The sequence below is a fragment of the Drosophila mauritiana genome, chromosome 2R (assembly GCF_004382145.1).
Source record: "Drosophila mauritiana strain mau12 chromosome 2R, ASM438214v1, whole genome shotgun sequence".
Lineage (NCBI taxonomy): Eukaryota > Metazoa > Arthropoda > Insecta > Diptera > Drosophilidae > Drosophila > Drosophila mauritiana.
The window spans coordinates 16,015,032-16,033,573 of record NC_046668.1 but is presented as its reverse complement, the minus strand read 5'-3'; the positions used below and the strand labels follow the sequence as shown (position 1 = coordinate 16,033,573).

The window sequence follows — 18,542 nt, the reverse complement described above, 5'->3', positions numbered from 1 at the left end:
ATGTTGCTGCGCTTGCGTGCAAAAGTGCCGGCATTTCTTAGCCAAACAGAGTGGGGTTCCCATTCTGGCGCCCCAACCAATCTCCGGATCAATTGGTCCGGCCAACATGCAGCCAGGCACCTAAGGAAAGGCCAAAGCAAAACCAAGCCAAACGTTTTCGCGCGCGCCAACAAGTCGCATGCGTTCTCTCCTCCGCGCCGACGGACAGTTCAAGTTCAAAAACTCAATTTTTCGGATGTACTCGGCGATTTGGCAGCGTTGATGCCAATATCCGGCGATAGAGTCTCAAGTGCTTTTGCGTCCCGCTAAAAAGAATTCAATAAATTCATTCATTTCAATTCTTCCCCGTGTGTGTTGTGTTGTGTCTGGGCGGTGTAAACAAAATTTGGCCCAAGTGTGCGGTGTGTGCGTGGCATGTGCTCTGCCCATCCACATCCTGTTTAAGTGGCATCCTAAATGAGATGCGACGCCCGGAATCGCTTGAAAACACGAGAAACACGGAAAACACTTTAACGCAAATGTAAGCATAATAAATAATAACTGCAGATTGATGGAGATGTGTGTATCTGCGGTCTCGGAAATGGCAAATTAAAAATTGATCGTTTAATCTCGCGTAATCGCCCTTTTCCTGGCTTTTCGACAGCTGACATTCGAGAGTGCATATGGCGGCTTTATTATCCGGAGAAATTGATGAGAGCTCCATAAATTCCCTGTCCGCCTATCGACATTTGAATCCGTAAAGGGGCCGTGAAATAGTACGGGTTTCCGCTTCTTGACTCCTCCGAAACTGCAGCTGCAATCGTAAATTGTGTGTGGATGCCAAAGCTTATATGCATTTACATACATCCAAATCGGCAAAAACGGGCCCCTTTTTCCTGGGGTTCTGTTTCTGTTTCCGCTACGCTTTTGTGCTGTTTATTTTGCTTCCGTTTTCCGTTGGATTGTTACGGCTAGTGCGGCCCCATAAATCCTGAATATGGGTTGGATATTTTCAAAACCGATGCTCGAAACAGACCATAGAAATTTCCATTTAAATGCGATTGCTACCCTTGCTCGAGCATAGATTTCCTGTTGATTGAATTCAAATTTTGAGTTACGCAATTTCAATGAATAATTCCTAATAACTACTACAACACTCCTGCCTCCATTTTAATTCAGTTTTTATTGACAAGACCGTTGCACTCCTTGTCATTCAATTTGTGGTCATCCATTACACAGAAAAAATTTCTTTATATTTAGCTAAATCTTTTCGTGAAAAAAAGATTTTCTAGTTCAATAATATTATATTTGTACTACAAAAATCTTTTTCGAATAAATTTTTTTTTAAGTAATGGTTTTAAATTAGAATAGTATCTTTCCATGCACCATAAATTCTGCGTGTTTTTCATTTCAATTTAGGAGGAGCAGACATAAAGGTTACAGTCGTAATCAGAATCTTGAGCTCATGTTTTATTCGGGGATTTGGGCAACACCCTTTTCATGCTGCACACTGTGCCACAGGACGGAAACTCCCAAGCTAATGAAAAACCAGGGGAAAAACACCAAAACAAGCTAAAGCCATGGACAGGAACACTTGAGAATGCACAAAAATGACTGGGTGGGAAATAAAAATGCAGGCGGAATCCCAGAGTGCATCGGTTGTGGTAGCCATTTATTTGCTTTTGGGCAGCTGGATGCGTTAACGTGGCTTTAAGGTGCCATTAGCATGGCCTCACGATCGCGAAAACTTGTGAGGCAAAACAAATTGCCAGCTCTTGGAAAATATAGTCTTCCTTCGCATCTAATCGCTGAAATTGTCTATATATATACGTATATATATTTAAATGGGGCGTGCTCCTGGACACGATCCGTCCATCTAGTCAGTCCATTGAGTAAGTTTGTTTATAATTAGCCGACGCGACAGCATTAAACAAAAACTATGTAAACAAATGCATGAATATGGTACAGAAGCATATGGGTGTGATTTCGAGAATGTTATTCTGTTGAATGGATTGATTTAAGGTGCCTACGAATTAAACAATATCAGCACCTTGCCAAATTTTCGTTGGCAAATCTTACAAAAACGAAACGAAAAAAAATTATATATGTATATATAGCGAAAAGCCGCGTAAAAGCAAATACATTTTACATTCTCGATTTATTGACTGCTTATCTGCGAAAAGTTCAATTAAAGGCCAAGTTTATACATTATTTAGCGGCGCCCAAAAGGGGGAGAAATATACAAATGAACAAGCGAAATTGCTTAGATAAGGTTTCTATATTCAACTCCCCAGAAGTCCGGCCTATAAACATGTTTATAGCATGATATTTATGTATTTGGGTTACCTTTGATTTATGCTGGCAACCATTTGATATGCATCTTTCGCGTTTTGTTGCGTCGCTATTGTTCTTCCCGGAAACCAAAGAAAACCCTGCTAACCGCACCCATTTCGAGTTCCCAACCATTTGTAGCCCTCAAACTCCCGGCGACGTCTGGGATCTGCTAGGACAAACTAATTTCGCCCGGCTAATACATACGAATGACAGTCGTTTAATTTCTATGAGTCATAAATTTTTATAATGCGCATACGCCATGTGTGCGCGTCACAGTCGGAACGAAGTGAATGTAAGGCGGCAAACAATTGCAACTAATTAGGTGGAAATGGAGCCGAATCCACGGGCACACGCTGTTTGTAGTTAATCAAGGGCAGGAACGGCAGCGAAGGAAACTCTCGGCGAACTTAAATTGAAATGTTAGATACACACGTAGTTTTCCTCCTTTTGTTTTAGTTGGAAAAGTTCGTTCGTTCGGGCAAACACAAGACGTCGTCACTTCAAGTGTCTGGATCTGAGCTGGTCCAAACTGTCATTTCTGCCCGGAATCTCAATCTCAATACTCGTTGAAGTTTTTGTTTGCATTGGGGGCGTGGCCAGAGATCATCCCAATACAAAAGCCAATCACCACAAAACACCCGTGTAATGATGCGGAACTTCTCAAGTGCCTTTGTCTCTCACTTCTGGCCTTTACTTTTCGTTCACTTTCACTTTCACTCCTGCTTTCACTTTCACTGCTGCTTTTTTCCGATGCTTTTGTCCAAAGGACTCTGGACATTGACAGTCTTGTTGTCGTCCAGATTCAAATCTTTACCAAGAAAAGTTATTAGCAGTGGATGTCTGTGCATCTGCAAATGGCAAATGATATAATTACCCAAGGGAAAAAGAACTTTTCTTTTGCTAGATGGCAAATATAGATTATTACAATTGTACATATATTTTATGCTGTATTATTTATACTTACAGCTATTTGTGATACAAAAACACGGACATTTATAGAAGAATGATTCGCTTAAAAATACATTTTCCAAAACACTTTAGTAATTAATACCTTCTCATAATAACTCATGTTTGATGATTGGTTGAGACCACTTTAGGATCTCGAGCATTTTTGCATAAGCTTATAACGAAATGGATTGCAATGGATCCAACCCCTTGCCAATCCGAAGAGTGGCTCTCCATTTAGCCAAGTTGAAAGTCGAAAGCCAGAACGGACCGATATGCAATTAGCATTATTAGGTTGTGCGTAACACGAAACCGCAATTCCCGCGTTGCACAAAGGTTGCATTTGAAATGGCATACCACCCTGTTTTCCCATTTTCCGACTTTTTGCCCTTCCAGCTCATGGAATTCTAAAAAGTTATGCATATTTGCACTGCTGCATCAACTCATTAATTAAGTAACCGAAGGGGCAAACAGACGTTTTATTTTTAATATTTTACTTATACTTATATCGCCTGAAGTTAGTTGCTCCTGGGAGGAGGAGCATTTCTGATAGCGCGCACGCTTGGAATTAATTAATTTCCCTTCGCATCCAATTTGAAAAGTGTGCGATGACTTAACTTGCAGCATTCTGGCCAAATTAATTTATTGCTTTGTATTCTTTGGATGTGAGATTTTCAATTACAAGGCTTTCAAATCTGGAGATTATGGTTTAATTGTATTAAACAATATTAAGCCTTTAAATCGCAGTTTTGTGCTCAAAATGGTAATTCTTCAAGTGAAATTTACATAAAGTTCTAATGAGAAATGCTAATATTTTTGAAATGATTGAAAATAAATAGGGTTTTAATTGCCTAATGTCTTTTATTTAGTAGTTCATTAACTCTTTTCTAAAATTTATAATGCAATATGTATGTATTTAATCCAAGTAATTAGTCAAATGCGCTGATTACATAAATCACTTACGCAGAATTCAACAAGCTAAATGTAAATCGCAGGAAAATGATTAAAATTGCATCAGTAAAAACAGAATTTGCCGCATTTTTCACGAGTGAAGGCACGCCCCCCATTTGCCATTTATTTTCCACATTTAATGAGCTCGCCGAGGGGAAGTTAGCACCTCATGTTAGCTGTCATGTAATTTAATATGAGGCGCCTACCTCGCTCCTGACACCGACGACAGCGATACCAGGACGAAGGACGACGAACGCAGGAGCCTGGCACCAGTATCCCTGCTCCCATCTCCCAGTATCCCAGCTCGCAGAGAAATGGGCAACACCCAACCAATTAACTGTGGGCCGTGACGCGGCGAAATGCCGAAAGTCGGGCGGAAAAGCGGAAAACCAATGGCCAGGGGGAGCGGGAGACAAATTACAAAATGAAAATGATATATGTGCTGATGCCGCGGGGGAGGAGAGGGTAGGCACGATGGATTGAGGCATAAGTGCGGCGTGTCCGTCAGTCAGTCAGTCAAATTTATGTGTCGAGGGGTGTTGACACCGCCCACCTCCCTCCCACAACCCCTCGTTCTAAAACCCCCTGACCCAGCAGCTGTTGCTGAATAATGAAGCTGCTCTACGCCCATCAAAGAAATGTCAACAAACTACAAAAAAAAAGAAAGAAAAAGCCTGGGAAAAACACGAGAAAATTAAGGATCATGTGGGCACGGGGGGGTGAATGTTCAATTGTATGCAAAGTGCTTGGCAGTTGGGCAAAAAATAGAATAAAATTTAAATTAACGAGAGGCAGAGATGTAAGCAAAAAAATAAATTGTCAGCGTGTGAAAGATTGAACGCGAATCGTTTAAAGACGCCTGAAAGTAGGCTACGAAAAAAGGACATAGCTGATATACTTCCATTGATGAGGAAACTAAAAGCCTCTTGCCCTGTTTTCAATTTTTTCTTTTAAGTCTTGTGAGTTTGTTCAAGCATAAATAATACTTTCAATAATATAGCACACTTAAATATAGGTTTATGTTCAAATGATTGAAGTAATGTAGAGTATTTTGCGTTCTTCTATTCAACGCATTTGCAATTCCATTTTGTTTTTTAAATTGTCACCCGCAGCTACAAAAAGCTCTGTCCAGTCGACTTTATGTGTGCGACATCCATTACTCAAGTATATAAATCAAGTGTCGGGCACTCCATTTATACGTGCAAAGGACTCTTTAGTCCTTCCAAAAAAAAAAAAAAAAACAAACAAAAAATGGAGAAAAGGAAAAAAAACAGAACGAGGCGAAAAATTTGCTCCTTTTATCGGGCAATTAGTCCTTTTAAATTGCAGAAAGTTTACCAGAAAATCCAGTGGATTTGTGATTCAGTCTTCTGGGAAAATCAAATATTATTAAATGCCAAAACAAGTCTGACAAGCATAATAATTTAATAAAAAAGTTCAAAAAGCTGGCAAATAAAAATTTTATGCTACTCAACAAAATTGTATATATTGATAGTAATAAAATATGAAGTCATACATTTTTAAGCACACCTATTAACGAAGATAACTTAATCAAGAAATAATATATAAATTTTTGAATTTTTATGTAGTTAAAAAACTTTAACTTAACAAAGAACATATTCTGTGCATAAAATGGTTAATAAATCATTGAAAATTTTACTAGCAAAATCTATCCAAAAATGTAAAAAATGTACTTTATAATATAAATTATATACGTATATATATTATATATTCAGCATAAAACCACCACATAAAAACACCAGTTGTCAGGCAATTGAAATTGTTTGTTGCCGGCAAAGTTTTAGTCAGACATAGTAATGCACTCTGATTGCGCCAACGAAAAATCTAATTGCGTTGTCGGGATCCCAACTGCTTATTAGGGTATATATGAAAGGGTATACTTTGATGGTAATTTAAAGTTTGTTTTTTTTTTTTTTTTGTGCCGCATTGAATGGGGCACGGAGCACACCCACTTTTGCGGGCCCGCTTTTATTACATTCTTTTCAGCAAATATGCTAGCACTGTTCTCCTGGTTTTCCTATCGCGAATTTTCCTATGACAATCGATTTTGGTGGGCGGATGGGGAAAATTGTTTCTAGACCGCGGGCAATAGAAATTTCATAAAAATAATGGTTACGCGCGATTACATAAATAATTTATCTAGATAATGACAACGGAAATCCTGCCATCGTTTATGGCTTTATTTTAAACCCACTTCCTACGCACAGAAGGCGTTAAGTGCGAACTGGTAAAACAATTTTCATAAAGGCGAGAAAAATAATATATTGAAATGGCGGCTGGGAGGAATTACAATGAGTTAGTCGAGTGGGTCGAATAACATATACCCATTAGCCAGCTAAGGGAGTGCAAAGAAGATGAGGATGGTCTAGATCAAATTGACTCATAATACTTTTTAAGACTTTTTATGCATACTTCTACCTTTTTCATGCGTACCTTCCATCTAATATACCCCTTTGCTTTACAATTAATGGGTATAGCAACAAGGACTTTGTTCTGTAATGGCTTATGGGTCGCCTATATTTGATTTTTTATCACCACTTCTTAGTGGATGCTTAATGCTCGAACATGCGGGTATTTGGGTACACTTATATTTCCATAATCCGACTGAAATTATAGTGCCATTAAAGTCTGCATTAAAAAGCAGCCACAAGCTTTAAGTCAGCAATATGACAAGATTTTAAAAATATAACAGATATCAAAATTCAGCAAATTTACTCAGCTATATATAAGCTTTTTCCCAGGAATAAATGATTGAACATCGTATTTTCCTTTCATTACATTTGCATAAATAAATAAATAAATATCAGGCACGCGGGTATTCAATTACATGCGGCAAAACAAATGGCCAATCGCAAATCTTTTTGGTAAAGCCTGTCTCCCCGTTTTTTACGCATATTTCATATGAAAAGCGAAAACAATTCCTGCACAACGGAAAAATGGAAAAGAGCTCATCTTTCTTATGTTTTTTTTTTGTTTTTCGTGTTGGAGTACGAGTGTCCAAAACACCCGCGTTATTTATTCACAACATTCATGCGGTGTTGCGAGTTCCCAGCGCGCCCTTTGTCCCCAAAACAATCCCGACTTAACTGCATTTATTATGGAGACGCACTAAGTCCTAAAAACCATGAGATAAGATTCAGCTCGATGCCCAAATGCTTGGCAACGTGGGCCGACTGTTTGCCATGTGATAACATGCTTCCAGTGGGCTGGGATAGCAGCACCTATGCTGGTGCCCCCCACTTCCTCCGGATCGCGGGATACGAGTGCGAGGCATTTAAGTGGCGTGTGTCCATAGCTGAACTACTGATAAATTGCATTGATTTATCAAAATCACTCGTGAGCATGTAGCCACAAATGTTACAAGCAGCGCGTGGAGGGTGGTGACTAACTGCTACCCTGGAAATTGAGTTAAATTTTATGGTAGGAAGAGAAACCTTCAGCTTACAAGGTATTATTTAATCAAACTATTGGTTTAGCATGAAACAAATAGTATAAAAGGATAGCATAACTAATTCCAGGATATCACGCCGTTTCAATACGAAGACCAAACAACAACTTGCAATTTTCAGTTCGTATTTATGATAGGCTATTTGTCTTACCCTGTCTTCTTAGTTTCAACTGTGTCAAACCAAATGATCGGGGTAACAAATCGTGGGTCACCCGTTCGCTGGGAGTCCGTAAATAGTTGACATCCAGATGGTCACCAGATAAGCGGACTTCTGCCGGCCACTGGATGCCATAAATCACGGCACTTCGCTGCGAACTTGTGCTGTAAGCCAGTTATTGATATAGGCTAACAGGTTTATTTGCCGGTCTAATGGCACTGGGTGCCCAAATATATCCATTATCGTTAGGGCTGCGAATTAAGTGTGTGATGCGTGGCACTTTAAAGGGCATAATTTATCACTTGGCCTAGTAGTCAGTGTCAAAATTCAATTAGCTAAGTGTTGTGCTAATAAACCTGACCGCAACCCAACACCACCCACTCGTGTTAACATTCAGTTAACAAATTAATTACGCTGGGTGACAAACAATGGCGACCCATGTTGACATTTCAACAGGCTCATCGGGCAGCCGGTTTCAGTTTTTGAATATAATTCAGCGATTTGCGACTGCTCGAAATTTCTTAATTAGTATGGCTTTGTTCTCTAACTTCATTTGCATATTCGGGTATTTGGCGAATTTCGCCAGCTCAATTTTTGGACCAATTCTTGGAGAAGCCCTTTAGGTCAACAAAGGAAAATTTAATTCAACTCAAGTTACTCGAAGTGCACAGACTTCTCGAAAGTCTAACGAACTGGCGAACTGGTAAATATGAAATGGCCATTGAAAACAAGACGAAAAGTTTTTGAAAATCAAAAGAAAAGCAGCAAGCTCAAATTTAATTTTCTTTTCATTTCATAAATGATGAACGAGGAGAAAGGGCTTACGACGAAAGTAATTAAATTCAAATAACATTTATTTCTGATCTTCATTTGTTTGTGACAAAGCTAAAGTAAAGTTTTACCATAATCTATTAACTCAACAAGTCACAAAGCTCATTTAGCACATAATTATTACTTAATTGTTTGACTAGCTTTAATTTTGCTTTCATTAGTGGACTTTTTTATTACCGCGTGTAATTAGCTTGCTCTCAATTGCATCGCAAACTCATTAAAAACCAATTGTTTTTATGAGAGCTGCCATCGATGGCATATTAATTTCCTGGAACTAAAAAACATAAACTTTTAGACTCGAACTAATTGTTGAAAACTCGGTAACTTACCCTTCTTGTTTACCTGAGTTGGCCAAGTAAACTTTAATGGTATAAGCGAAAATTTTGCAGATAGTTTTTCCAATTGATTGCCGGCACAATTTGGCTTAATTAGTCTTAGCCAGAGTTAAATTTACTGCTACTTGTTGGCTATTAACTTAAAAAAGCACACTTTCAGACTTTAAAGCTAAATAAAATCCTGAGTCGAAAAGTTAGCACACATATCCCGTCCAAGGAGAAGCCAGCACTTTAGCAACTTTGTGGCATCGAAATAACGTCTCACTCGGTTTATGCAAATCGTATTTATGCATTCATACCGGATTTGATTTTTAAAGGCATCTGTTTTTACAGTTTCTGCATCAAATTTTCCATCGCATCCGCCTGATGGCCTCATGCAGCTGAAAGGAAAGCGGTGGAGTGTCGGTGGACTAAAGATTCCGGCGGATGTTAACACTCACCTGGATGAGATGGGGCAGACCATTCATAATTTTTTATGTCAACGAAATGACAGGCAGGGCGAAAGGAAAGGAAAGGAAAGCCGAATGCACAGATTTCAATTACGCAGAGTTTTTCCGCACTCAAGATTTTCCTACGTCCAAGTCGTTGAAGTTTCCTCGGGCGTCAGTTACATTTTATGAGTCACTGTAACTCGATGTGTGGTTGTTGTGTGCGGCTGTGTGTGGTTAATGGCTGGAAATGTAATGACAGGATATGCATTCCTTGAAGTGTCGAACGGGGGCAGGACATCCAAGGAGCAGCCCCATCAAGTTGATAAGAAATTCCTTGCCCCAGCCATAAATCTGTTACATAAAGCCCCTTGCTGCTCATGGCCCGATTTTCACTTGATTGGCTTTAATGGAAAGTTAGCACGTGTTTCGGGTTAAACTTTCGAGAAAGGGAATACCAAATTAGCCAGCTGTAGGGAAGCATTTAATTAACGAAGGAGTGCAGAGCGCATTTCTGAAATCCTTTCCCACGAAAATGTGCAAATGTGCATCTGCGATGCAATTATACAGTTTAGTTGGAGAACAAATGCACTTGAATCGTAAATGGAATAAATCACACAACGACAGAGAAGCAGATTAGATGAAAAGTTCATCCTTTGTACATGTATCTCAAATTTAAATGTTATTTGTAATGAAGCTTGCGAAATTTGCTATTCAATTTAAGTTGCACAAAGGCGCAATGATTTTAAATTCAGCTTAAACCATTCAAGCAATATTATTATTCAGTTTATGTCGCTGCTGCTTCCAAAATTTGCAATAACGACAACAATTGACATTTTATAGGTCCCAAGAAAATAAAGTTCAATTAAAGTTTAATTTAGCCTTTCGATTTCCGTGTTCAACATACAGGTTTGCCTTAAAACAATAGAAATTTGTTTGCCATAGGACAAAAAACAATAAATTGATCCCACAGCAAATATATGAAAAGTAAACAAACACGAATGGAATCAACCATTTAATAGCATTGAAAATATGCACAGCATTTTTGGACTATTGGGCAGCAAGAATTTAATAGCGAATAATTGCATTTTCTACAAACCCATTAAAGCAAAACAGAAAGCAAATTGAATCAATTTCATGTAACAAATTGTATTGTTTTTCCCCTACTTTCAGCTGCATGGAATTGGATGCAAAAATGCAGCAAGCCAACGAGCCATGAAAAAATCAAATTAATCATGTTGGCTTAAACAATTTCCGTTTTGTTGGGCAAGGAAACGGGCATTAAACGAGGGGAAAATCGAGCGGACGCAGTACATTTCGCCCAGATGATAGCCAACTTGGTGAGCATGGAAACGGACTTGGACATGAACATCGGCCTGGACACTTCGGGTGAAGCCCCCACAGCCCTAACCCCCATGCCGAATGTCACCGAGACGCTGTGGGATCTGGCCATGGTGGTCAGCCAGTCCACACAGTGGCCCCTCCTGGACACCGGCTCCTCCGAGAACTACAGCGAACTGGCCACCACCGAGACACCCTACGTGCCCTACGGCCGGCGACCGGAAACCTACATCGTGCCCATCCTCTTCGCCCTGATCTTCGTGGTCGGTGTCCTGGGCAATGGCACTTTGATTGTGGTCTTCCTCAGTGTGCGACAGATGCGAAATGTTCCAAACACGTGAGTTCCCCGGGGAAAAGTTTTCATAACTTTGGAAAAGCTGGGTTTAGGATGGGTAGATACAGCTAATGGTGGACGGAAAATAGAATTGGTGTTTCAAATATTTTTATAAGCTGCTAAAGAATGAATATATAGAAAAATGTTTAGCTTGTCATAGAGCTTAAGATGAAACAGCTAAGCCAGGAATTTGCTCCTACTACAAGTTAAGTATCCTTATAGGGTATGAACTAGTCGTTGCAGCAGTTCCGATCGTTTGGTTGGAAAATGTCTTTTTGATTTACGTGCAATTTAAATTGAATTTAATTATATGCCACACGCCTGGCAGCGAAGAGTCTGCGCCAAATTATGCATGCAAAAGGCAAATGTCACGAGTTGGCCAAGAACAGTGCCTGAAAATAGTCCTGCCCCAGCCCATCGGTTAATTAAGTGGCAGGCAGGAAGAGGAACAGGAAGTGGAAGTGGAAGAGGCTGCCAGGCGGCGATGATAATGGTAATGTCGTTGCCGCCTCCGCATGGAAATTGCTTAAAATTTCCCATTCACATATGCACCCACATATATATGTATATCTAGATCGATTGGCAGCTGTTGATGTTTTCACAGACGACGAACAGGAAAATGGCATAACTAATTAGTCATGTCGGGGTTGATTTTGGTACATACATATATGTACATACTCGTACATATATCTTACATACTCCAAAGCGTAGTGTGTCATAAATCAAGTTATTCTACCAGGCTTACGAACGAGATAAATATGATTTTCAGCCATGCACAATAACAAAAACCTTATGTGACTTACATAAACGAGATGTTGCCTACTTTCCGGGAAGCCAAAGTAAGTCCTTAAGGACGAACGAAAATGAATTGTACGAGCACTTTGAGACCAAAGGAAGCCAGTTGGCATATTCAAGCATTTATTGTGACTGCCTTCTTTCCTTCCATTTACAAATGCTCGCACATTTTTGGAAACTATAAAGTAAAGTCTATTGAATTGCTTCAGGTTAAGTCGTTTCAAAGCGAGTTTGGTCAGAATTTATATTGATGCACTTAAGAATGTACGAATGAATGAAATCCTGAGCTAATTAAATTATAATATTAAATGGCTTTCCTTTAATTCCTTAGAGATTCCTATGACTTAAAGTGGCTTAATAATTTTCACAATAATTTTAGCAAGTCTTAAAATAAATAACTCGAACCACAACGGTTTCTCGTGGCAACTCCTTGGCATTGTGAAGTAGTTTATTAGCGACACGCGTTCATCATTAAAGGCTACGACCTTGTGGGTAAAGGGTGGGCCAATGCCGGCCAATTAAAACATTTCACTTTGTTGGCCCAAGCGGTCAATGCGGCCTGAAAAGCTGCGCCACTTGCGCTTAAAGCCAGATTGTTTTGCCACATGGCTGCTACCACTTTCGTTCGCCAAAGGATGTTGAAACATGGCCAGATGAAATGTGTGAGTTTGCAGGCAACACGATTTTGCATTAAGCTTAACTCACATAAAACTCGCAGACGAAAGCAAATGTCAACTGATCAAATTACGCTGAAATTGCATTTCGTTGCCCTGGTGGTAAATTGGTGAGAGCCAAGTTTGGTGCTTTAAAAGCCAAGTGCCTGGCCAGGATATCAAAGGACCCTTATCGGCTTTGCCGGGGGGCCACAAAAACGTAATTTGGTGTTGCATTTCCGTAGCTGCGGCCATAGAACGTGGCAAACAAAGTGCCACATGCAGCTTATTTATGGTAAGCGGCGAGGTTGGATAAAGTCGGAATTACTGCATGAGATCACGGACCGAATTGGAAGTGCCACTGAGCACCATTCGTTCGCTGGCCTCCAGTGTGCGGTGGCAGATGCCAAAACCCAGTTAAAATAAATAGTTAAATTCGCCTTCTTTTGTCTTCTTGGGCGACGAAGAATTTACATTCCACTTAATATGGCTTATGCTAGATAAATCAATTTTAATGGTCATTGTATTACTCCCTAAAAAGTTTGGCACACATAAATCAAAGGGGTGCCACATTTTTATCACACTAAAATGTGACAAGGACACGTGCGGCGCCAAAAGATGAGCTAACTCCGCTGCAAAGTCAGCCTGTTTATCTCAAAAAGTTAAACATAAATTCAGAAAAAGTCGATACTCCGGCGATTAACGGACGATGAACAGATTGTGGACGGAAAATGAACAGTAGATGAACGCTAAATGAACAGACAATGAACACAAAATGAACGGTTGATGAACACAAATGGCTTTGGCATGAGTAACCTTAAAGATTTGGGCTTAACTCGTAATTTCTATTATTATGTAGTATATTTTAGTTTAAAATTTACTTATAAATTTCTTTTAGCTACATTTTATCACTGGCCCTGGCCGATCTGCTGGTTATTGTAACCACAGTGCCGCTCGCCTCCACAGTTTACACAGTTGAGTATTGGCCATATGGCAGCTTCCTGTGCAGCCTGTCGGAGTTCATGAAGGATGTGTCCATCGGGGTGTCGGTGTTTACGCTGACTGCGTTATCCGGCGATCGCTACTTTGCCATCGTGGATCCTTTGAGGAAGTTTCACGCTCATGGTGAGTTCAAATTGGCGGTTTATGGCAGAAAAGAACATAATTCTCCTTTTTTAACTCCTTTCTTATTTGTATTGCTTTTATATTTGGCAGGAGGTGGTCGTCGGGCCACTAGAATGACCTTGGCCACCGCGGTTTCCATTTGGCTGCTGGCCATACTCTGCGGACTGCCAGCTCTAATTGGAAGTAACCTGAAGGTAGCTCATCCCTCCATTGCCAAAATACGTTTTTATGTTTTTCCCGTTCCGGCAGCATCTCGGCATAAACGAAAAGTCCATAGTCATTTGCTATCCGTATCCGGAGGAGTGGGGCATCAACTACGCCAAGTCCATGGTCCTGTTGCACTTCCTGGTCTACTACGCCATTCCTTTGGTCGTCATAGCAGTTTTCTACGTGCTCATCGCCCTCCATTTGATGTATTCGGCCAGTGTTCCTGGTGAAATTCAGGGAGCTGTGCGTCAGGTTAGTCCAAATTCAATTTATGTTTACCATTTACCGAATTCATAAGTACCACCAATTGAAATCAATCATTTAGTCCATTTTGGCGAAAAAAGGTAGAGTGAATTATACAGTTCTCGCCAAACTGCATTCGTAAAAAAAAATGTGTGCAAAAACTTTTTCTATTCAGTTGGATAGCATAAAATATTCATACTAACTGGACTGCCGCTCGGAAATTCAAAGGAATAAATTGACCAACTTTTTGTTGGTTTAAGAGCACGTGATGTTATCAATAACTTTCGTATTCATTCGTGCTGTCTCAATGAAATTTACAACATGATAATATCTATTTCAAAAGTTTAATTTATTAGGTATTCTGTTTTCAGTTGGCTACAGTTTGTTCTCATTTTTTGTTGCCTTTTTGCAATTGACTTTCTGCTTATGTTATTTTGTTTTACAGCATTCATGAATCATGACATTTCAAAAAGAAAGTCAGTGGCATTGTGTACGAAGTGAAATGTTTAAACACCAGAAAATGCTGACAAAAAGTATTTTATGCGAACTTTTAATTTCTTTTAGGTCGCTCGAACTTTTTCTTCTTTTGTTTGCAGATAAACTTTGCTTAAGCTTTCATCAATTGTCAATGACTTTCCGCTTTTTAAAAATTTTTTAAAACAACCCAAACTTTATGGTCCTTCAACTTTAAATTGTAGAACAGTGTACAACATTGTGTTTAATTTTCATACTCGTGACACGTTAATTTTAGGGTGTATTATATTTTTAAAATAGAATGTAACACGTAAATGTAATATAAAAACTTTTTTTCAGCATCCTTGTACATAACAAGAATTTAAAAAAAAAACCTATGAGTTTTGATTTTTTATAATCACCGCTAGGTGGAGCTGCTGTTGCTATTTTGTTCACTAAGCTCACTGTTTTCGATGAATTTTTTAAGAGGATTATGTTAGATGTGTAGAAACCGCAGGCATTGATACCCTTTTTTTCCCATTACCGATTAACCCATGTTGATGTTTGTGTTTCATTTTTATTTTCAGGTTCGTGCCCGTCGCAAAGTGGCTGTTACTGTGCTGGCCTTCGTTGTCATCTTTGGAATTTGCTTTCTGCCCTACCACGTCTTCTTCCTCTGGTTCTACTTCTGGTGAGTGCTCTGGGTCCTCTGATTTGTGATCCACCTCCCTGGAGGGGTGCTAAACTGGGCATGGTGTATGCTCGTGAATGAATGGATGGAAAGTCAATTTGTCAAGCGGATAAAAGGGAACCTGCCGGCAGCAAAGGATATGGCGCACATATCGACGTGCCTGCTCACAAAGGGTCCTGCGTATGAGTAATGTTGTTGCCATTTGTCCGACACTTGTTCGCCTGGGACGTCGGACAATCAATTTCTCTCCGATATCTCCATTATGGGTGCTTTGCTCACTCTGAATCCCGGTGTTTGTTTGTGTTCATTTCAAGGGATACTCGGAAAGTATATGCATATAGGCATATAAAATGCTACAAACCGAGCTTATATTATTTGCATAAATAAATATAATATATCATGTTACTACACTTATTAAATTTTTCTTACCCAACTCAGCACCAAATTTGTATTATGTCATGCAAATACTTTTACTGGGTATCTGATAGACGACCTTATATCCGTTTTCTTCCTTTGCAGGCCCACCGCCCAGGATGATTACAATGCCTTCTGGCATGTGCTGCGCATCGTCGCCTACTGCATGTCCTTTGCCAACAGCTGTGCGAATCCTGTGGCCCTGTACTTCGTGAGCGGCGCCTTTCGCAAGCATTTCAATAGGTATTTGTTCGTTTACATCAATCCACCAGCCGCATAACAGCGCTACAGCATGACCAATCGGTACTCGCTAGTCGGCAGTCGACTGTCGCTAGCAAATCAATAAACAAACTGTAGCCCCGTAACTGTAAGCGTAAGCCAACTCAACTTGTATCACTGTTTCTATACAAAACTCTTAACTTTTAAATAACAAAGGAGCAAAGAAACATCTATAAACATTTGAGCAAACATGCGTGACTTGAAAGTTCACTGCGATTTTATCCACAACTTTAAGCACAACGCATTTCGTAGTTTGTTGGTCATCCTTTTGGAGTTAGTCGCTTTGAAGTTGTTTTCATTTCATAATTTTATTCATACAGAACTTTTTGCCGTTATTTAGTTATGTTATTTTAAATAATTTTGACTCAATTTGAGAGCTCTACTGATGACAAGATTGAAGAAGGTGGAATAATTGATGGATGAGAAAATAAAAGAACAGCAAGGCAATTCAATGCATTTTCGTTCATTTTATTTAAAACATTATTTTTATGAAAACCATAGGGATGTTATGAGTTTTTGCCAAACATATGTTGCAACCACCCTTTTCATTTTCATTTCATCAATTTTCCAGCAATTTTCTCAACTATCATTAAAGTATATATATTTTTTGTTCATTCAATGACCAATTGCCACACTTCCCCTTCGATATGAGTTTATGCTCTCAAATTGCAATCTGCAATTTTTTTTTTTGATGCTTTCGCATGCACTGGGAACATTTTTGAAATAAGATAGAAATTTATTTTAATATTTATTTAGCTGACGAACTTTGAAAAATCTGACAATCGGATACAAGTTTAATAGAGGTCTCCAAATATTTAATTTTGACATACATTAACGCATTTTGATTATTACAAACATTACAAACATTATATTCATTATTACAAACATTTCATATTCAGATTTATTTAAAGTATCTCTAAATTTCACAGTTACGTAGTTATTCTTATAAGAATCAAGAATGTTTTGTGACTCACACAATTGATTTCAACAAGACTCCGTACCAATTTTGCTCGGTGTAAACACATTAAGCGTTCCATGTGAAGGAATTTTATGAAATATTTTTGCTTGACCCGCGAATCCGGAACCATTGTTCCGAAAACTGCACTCTTCTCCGCCAGATATCTGTTTTGCCGCGGAGCAAGTGGACGGCGCAAGAAGCGCGGCCAGCACGACACCTTCTGCATGCACCGGGACACCTCGCTGACCAGCACGGCCTCCAAGCGCTTCCAGTCCCGGCACTCCTGCTACCAGAGCACCATCCGCAGGTGAGTGCTGCCCCTATTCCTGTTTTCAACTGTCCGGAACCCATCATTTATGACCACCACAATGGACAGCTGTCGCCTGCAGGAGACAACGATAACCACCCTGCCCAATGGCGGGAATCAGAACGGAGCCCCCATTTCAGCCGTGGAATTGGCATTGCCCGTGCTCCAAGCACCAGGTCACAATGAATCACCCGCACCGCCGTCCTACGGATTTTTGCCGCTTAACGAGATTGGCCAGCAGACCAGGTCGAGTCCAGCCAAGTTCCAGGAATCGCTGTTGAACTGAATCCCGCAGAGAAATCGTGGCTGATTGGATTTAAACGGAGTTTACAGGAATTCGGGCAACCGCTAGCCAATGCATTCTTAGCACTCTATCGAAATCAAAAGTTAATGTATCTGAAAGCTAAAGATTTTACACCTACAATTTGAAATGATTTCAACATTAGGCACACAACTTACAAAAGCAGTTTCCAGTTTATTCTTTAATTTTAATGACTGTACAAAGAAATTTTCTAGGTAATTTGGAAAATGTATTTTGTTTGCAGCTTAGTATTTCTGAAGCATATTATTAATTAAATTCGTTTCTTACATTGGTAATATATTAAATTTAATATTGGGACACTACACTAAACATAAATTCGAATGTAAAAACCAAAAAGTTGCCATCAAAAACAACTTAAAAATGGCTTTGTTTAAACTTTGGCAACGAATCGAAGTAACAAAGTTTTTACTTAATGTAAATAAACAAATACCTAAGAATTTTGATGTATTTTTCTGTGTCACAGCTATGGAAATTAATCCATTAAGTAAACTAAAGTATTGCAGCCGTGGCGCGGCTTTAAGCTAAACATATTTTACCTATAAATTATATTAGACTTATTGTGTGCTCTTAAATAGACCAAGAGAAACTTTGTAAATACATTTTTATGTGCCAGCATATAGAGTTGAAAATAAATGTAAATTGTGCGTTTAAAAACTTTGTCTCCATTTGTCTGCTGGTCGCGAAAGTCACCGAATGTCCCAAAATATTCAGCGAAATTGATGGGAAATTAAATTACAGAGGCAACTTTAATAGGAGCTCTAAAGGAAAACTTTGCCCACCGCAACGACAAGAAGATAGGCCGGTCGCGACCTGAGAAAAGGAAAAGCCAACGGGCTTGGGATTTGGATTGGGATCGGGAAAACTCCCTGCGGTTCCAAGGCTCGGCGTGGGACATTTTTGGGGAGATTAATTGGTTTGGCTGCAGGCACAAAAAGGTGAAATCGGAGTCACAACTTAATCTTATTCACTTCAAACAAATCGCTTACATCTT

The 18,542-nt window shown here is 39.4% G+C and overlaps 1 protein-coding gene across 2 annotated transcripts; it reads left to right on the top strand.

Annotated features, from left to right (window-relative positions):
- The first annotated feature begins 185 nt into the window (after nucleotides 1–185).
- Nucleotides 186–18,190, top strand: LOC117136450 (neuropeptide CCHamide-1 receptor). Of its 2 annotated transcripts, XM_033297368.1 has the most exons (9): nucleotides 186–520; nucleotides 10,603–11,107; nucleotides 13,451–13,677; nucleotides 13,768–13,871; nucleotides 13,927–14,136; nucleotides 15,168–15,271; nucleotides 15,791–15,928; nucleotides 17,083–17,229; nucleotides 17,299–18,190. In XM_033297368.1, the coding sequence occupies exons 2-9, from the start codon at nucleotides 10,755–10,757 to the stop codon at nucleotides 17,513–17,515; spliced, it is 1,500 nt and encodes a 499-aa protein (XP_033153259.1). In that variant the 5' UTR covers nucleotides 186–520; nucleotides 10,603–10,754; the 3' UTR covers nucleotides 17,516–18,190. The 2 variants fall into 2 exon arrangements, 1 of the variants encoding a protein (XP_033153259.1); XR_004459092.1 differs by lacking the exon at nucleotides 17,299–18,190 and having other exon boundaries at nucleotides 15,791–16,052; nucleotides 17,083–17,150.
- Nucleotides 18,191–18,542: the final 352 nt, after the last annotated feature.

What these genes read in the sequence shown, in the direction of transcription:
- LOC117136450 (XM_033297368.1), top strand. Translation starts at nt 10,755, where the DNA reads ATGATAGCCAACTTGGTGAGCATGGAAACGGACTTGGACATGAACATC. An exon ending in TTCCTCTGGTTCTACTTCTG is followed by an intron (nt 15,272 to 15,790) that starts GTGAGTGCTCTG and finishes CTTCCTTTGCAG; the next exon opens with GCCCACCGCCCAGGATGATT. An exon ending in TTTCGCAAGCATTTCAATAG is followed by an intron (nt 15,929 to 17,082) that starts GTATTTGTTCGT and finishes CTTCTCCGCCAG; the next exon opens with ATATCTGTTTTGCCGCGGAG.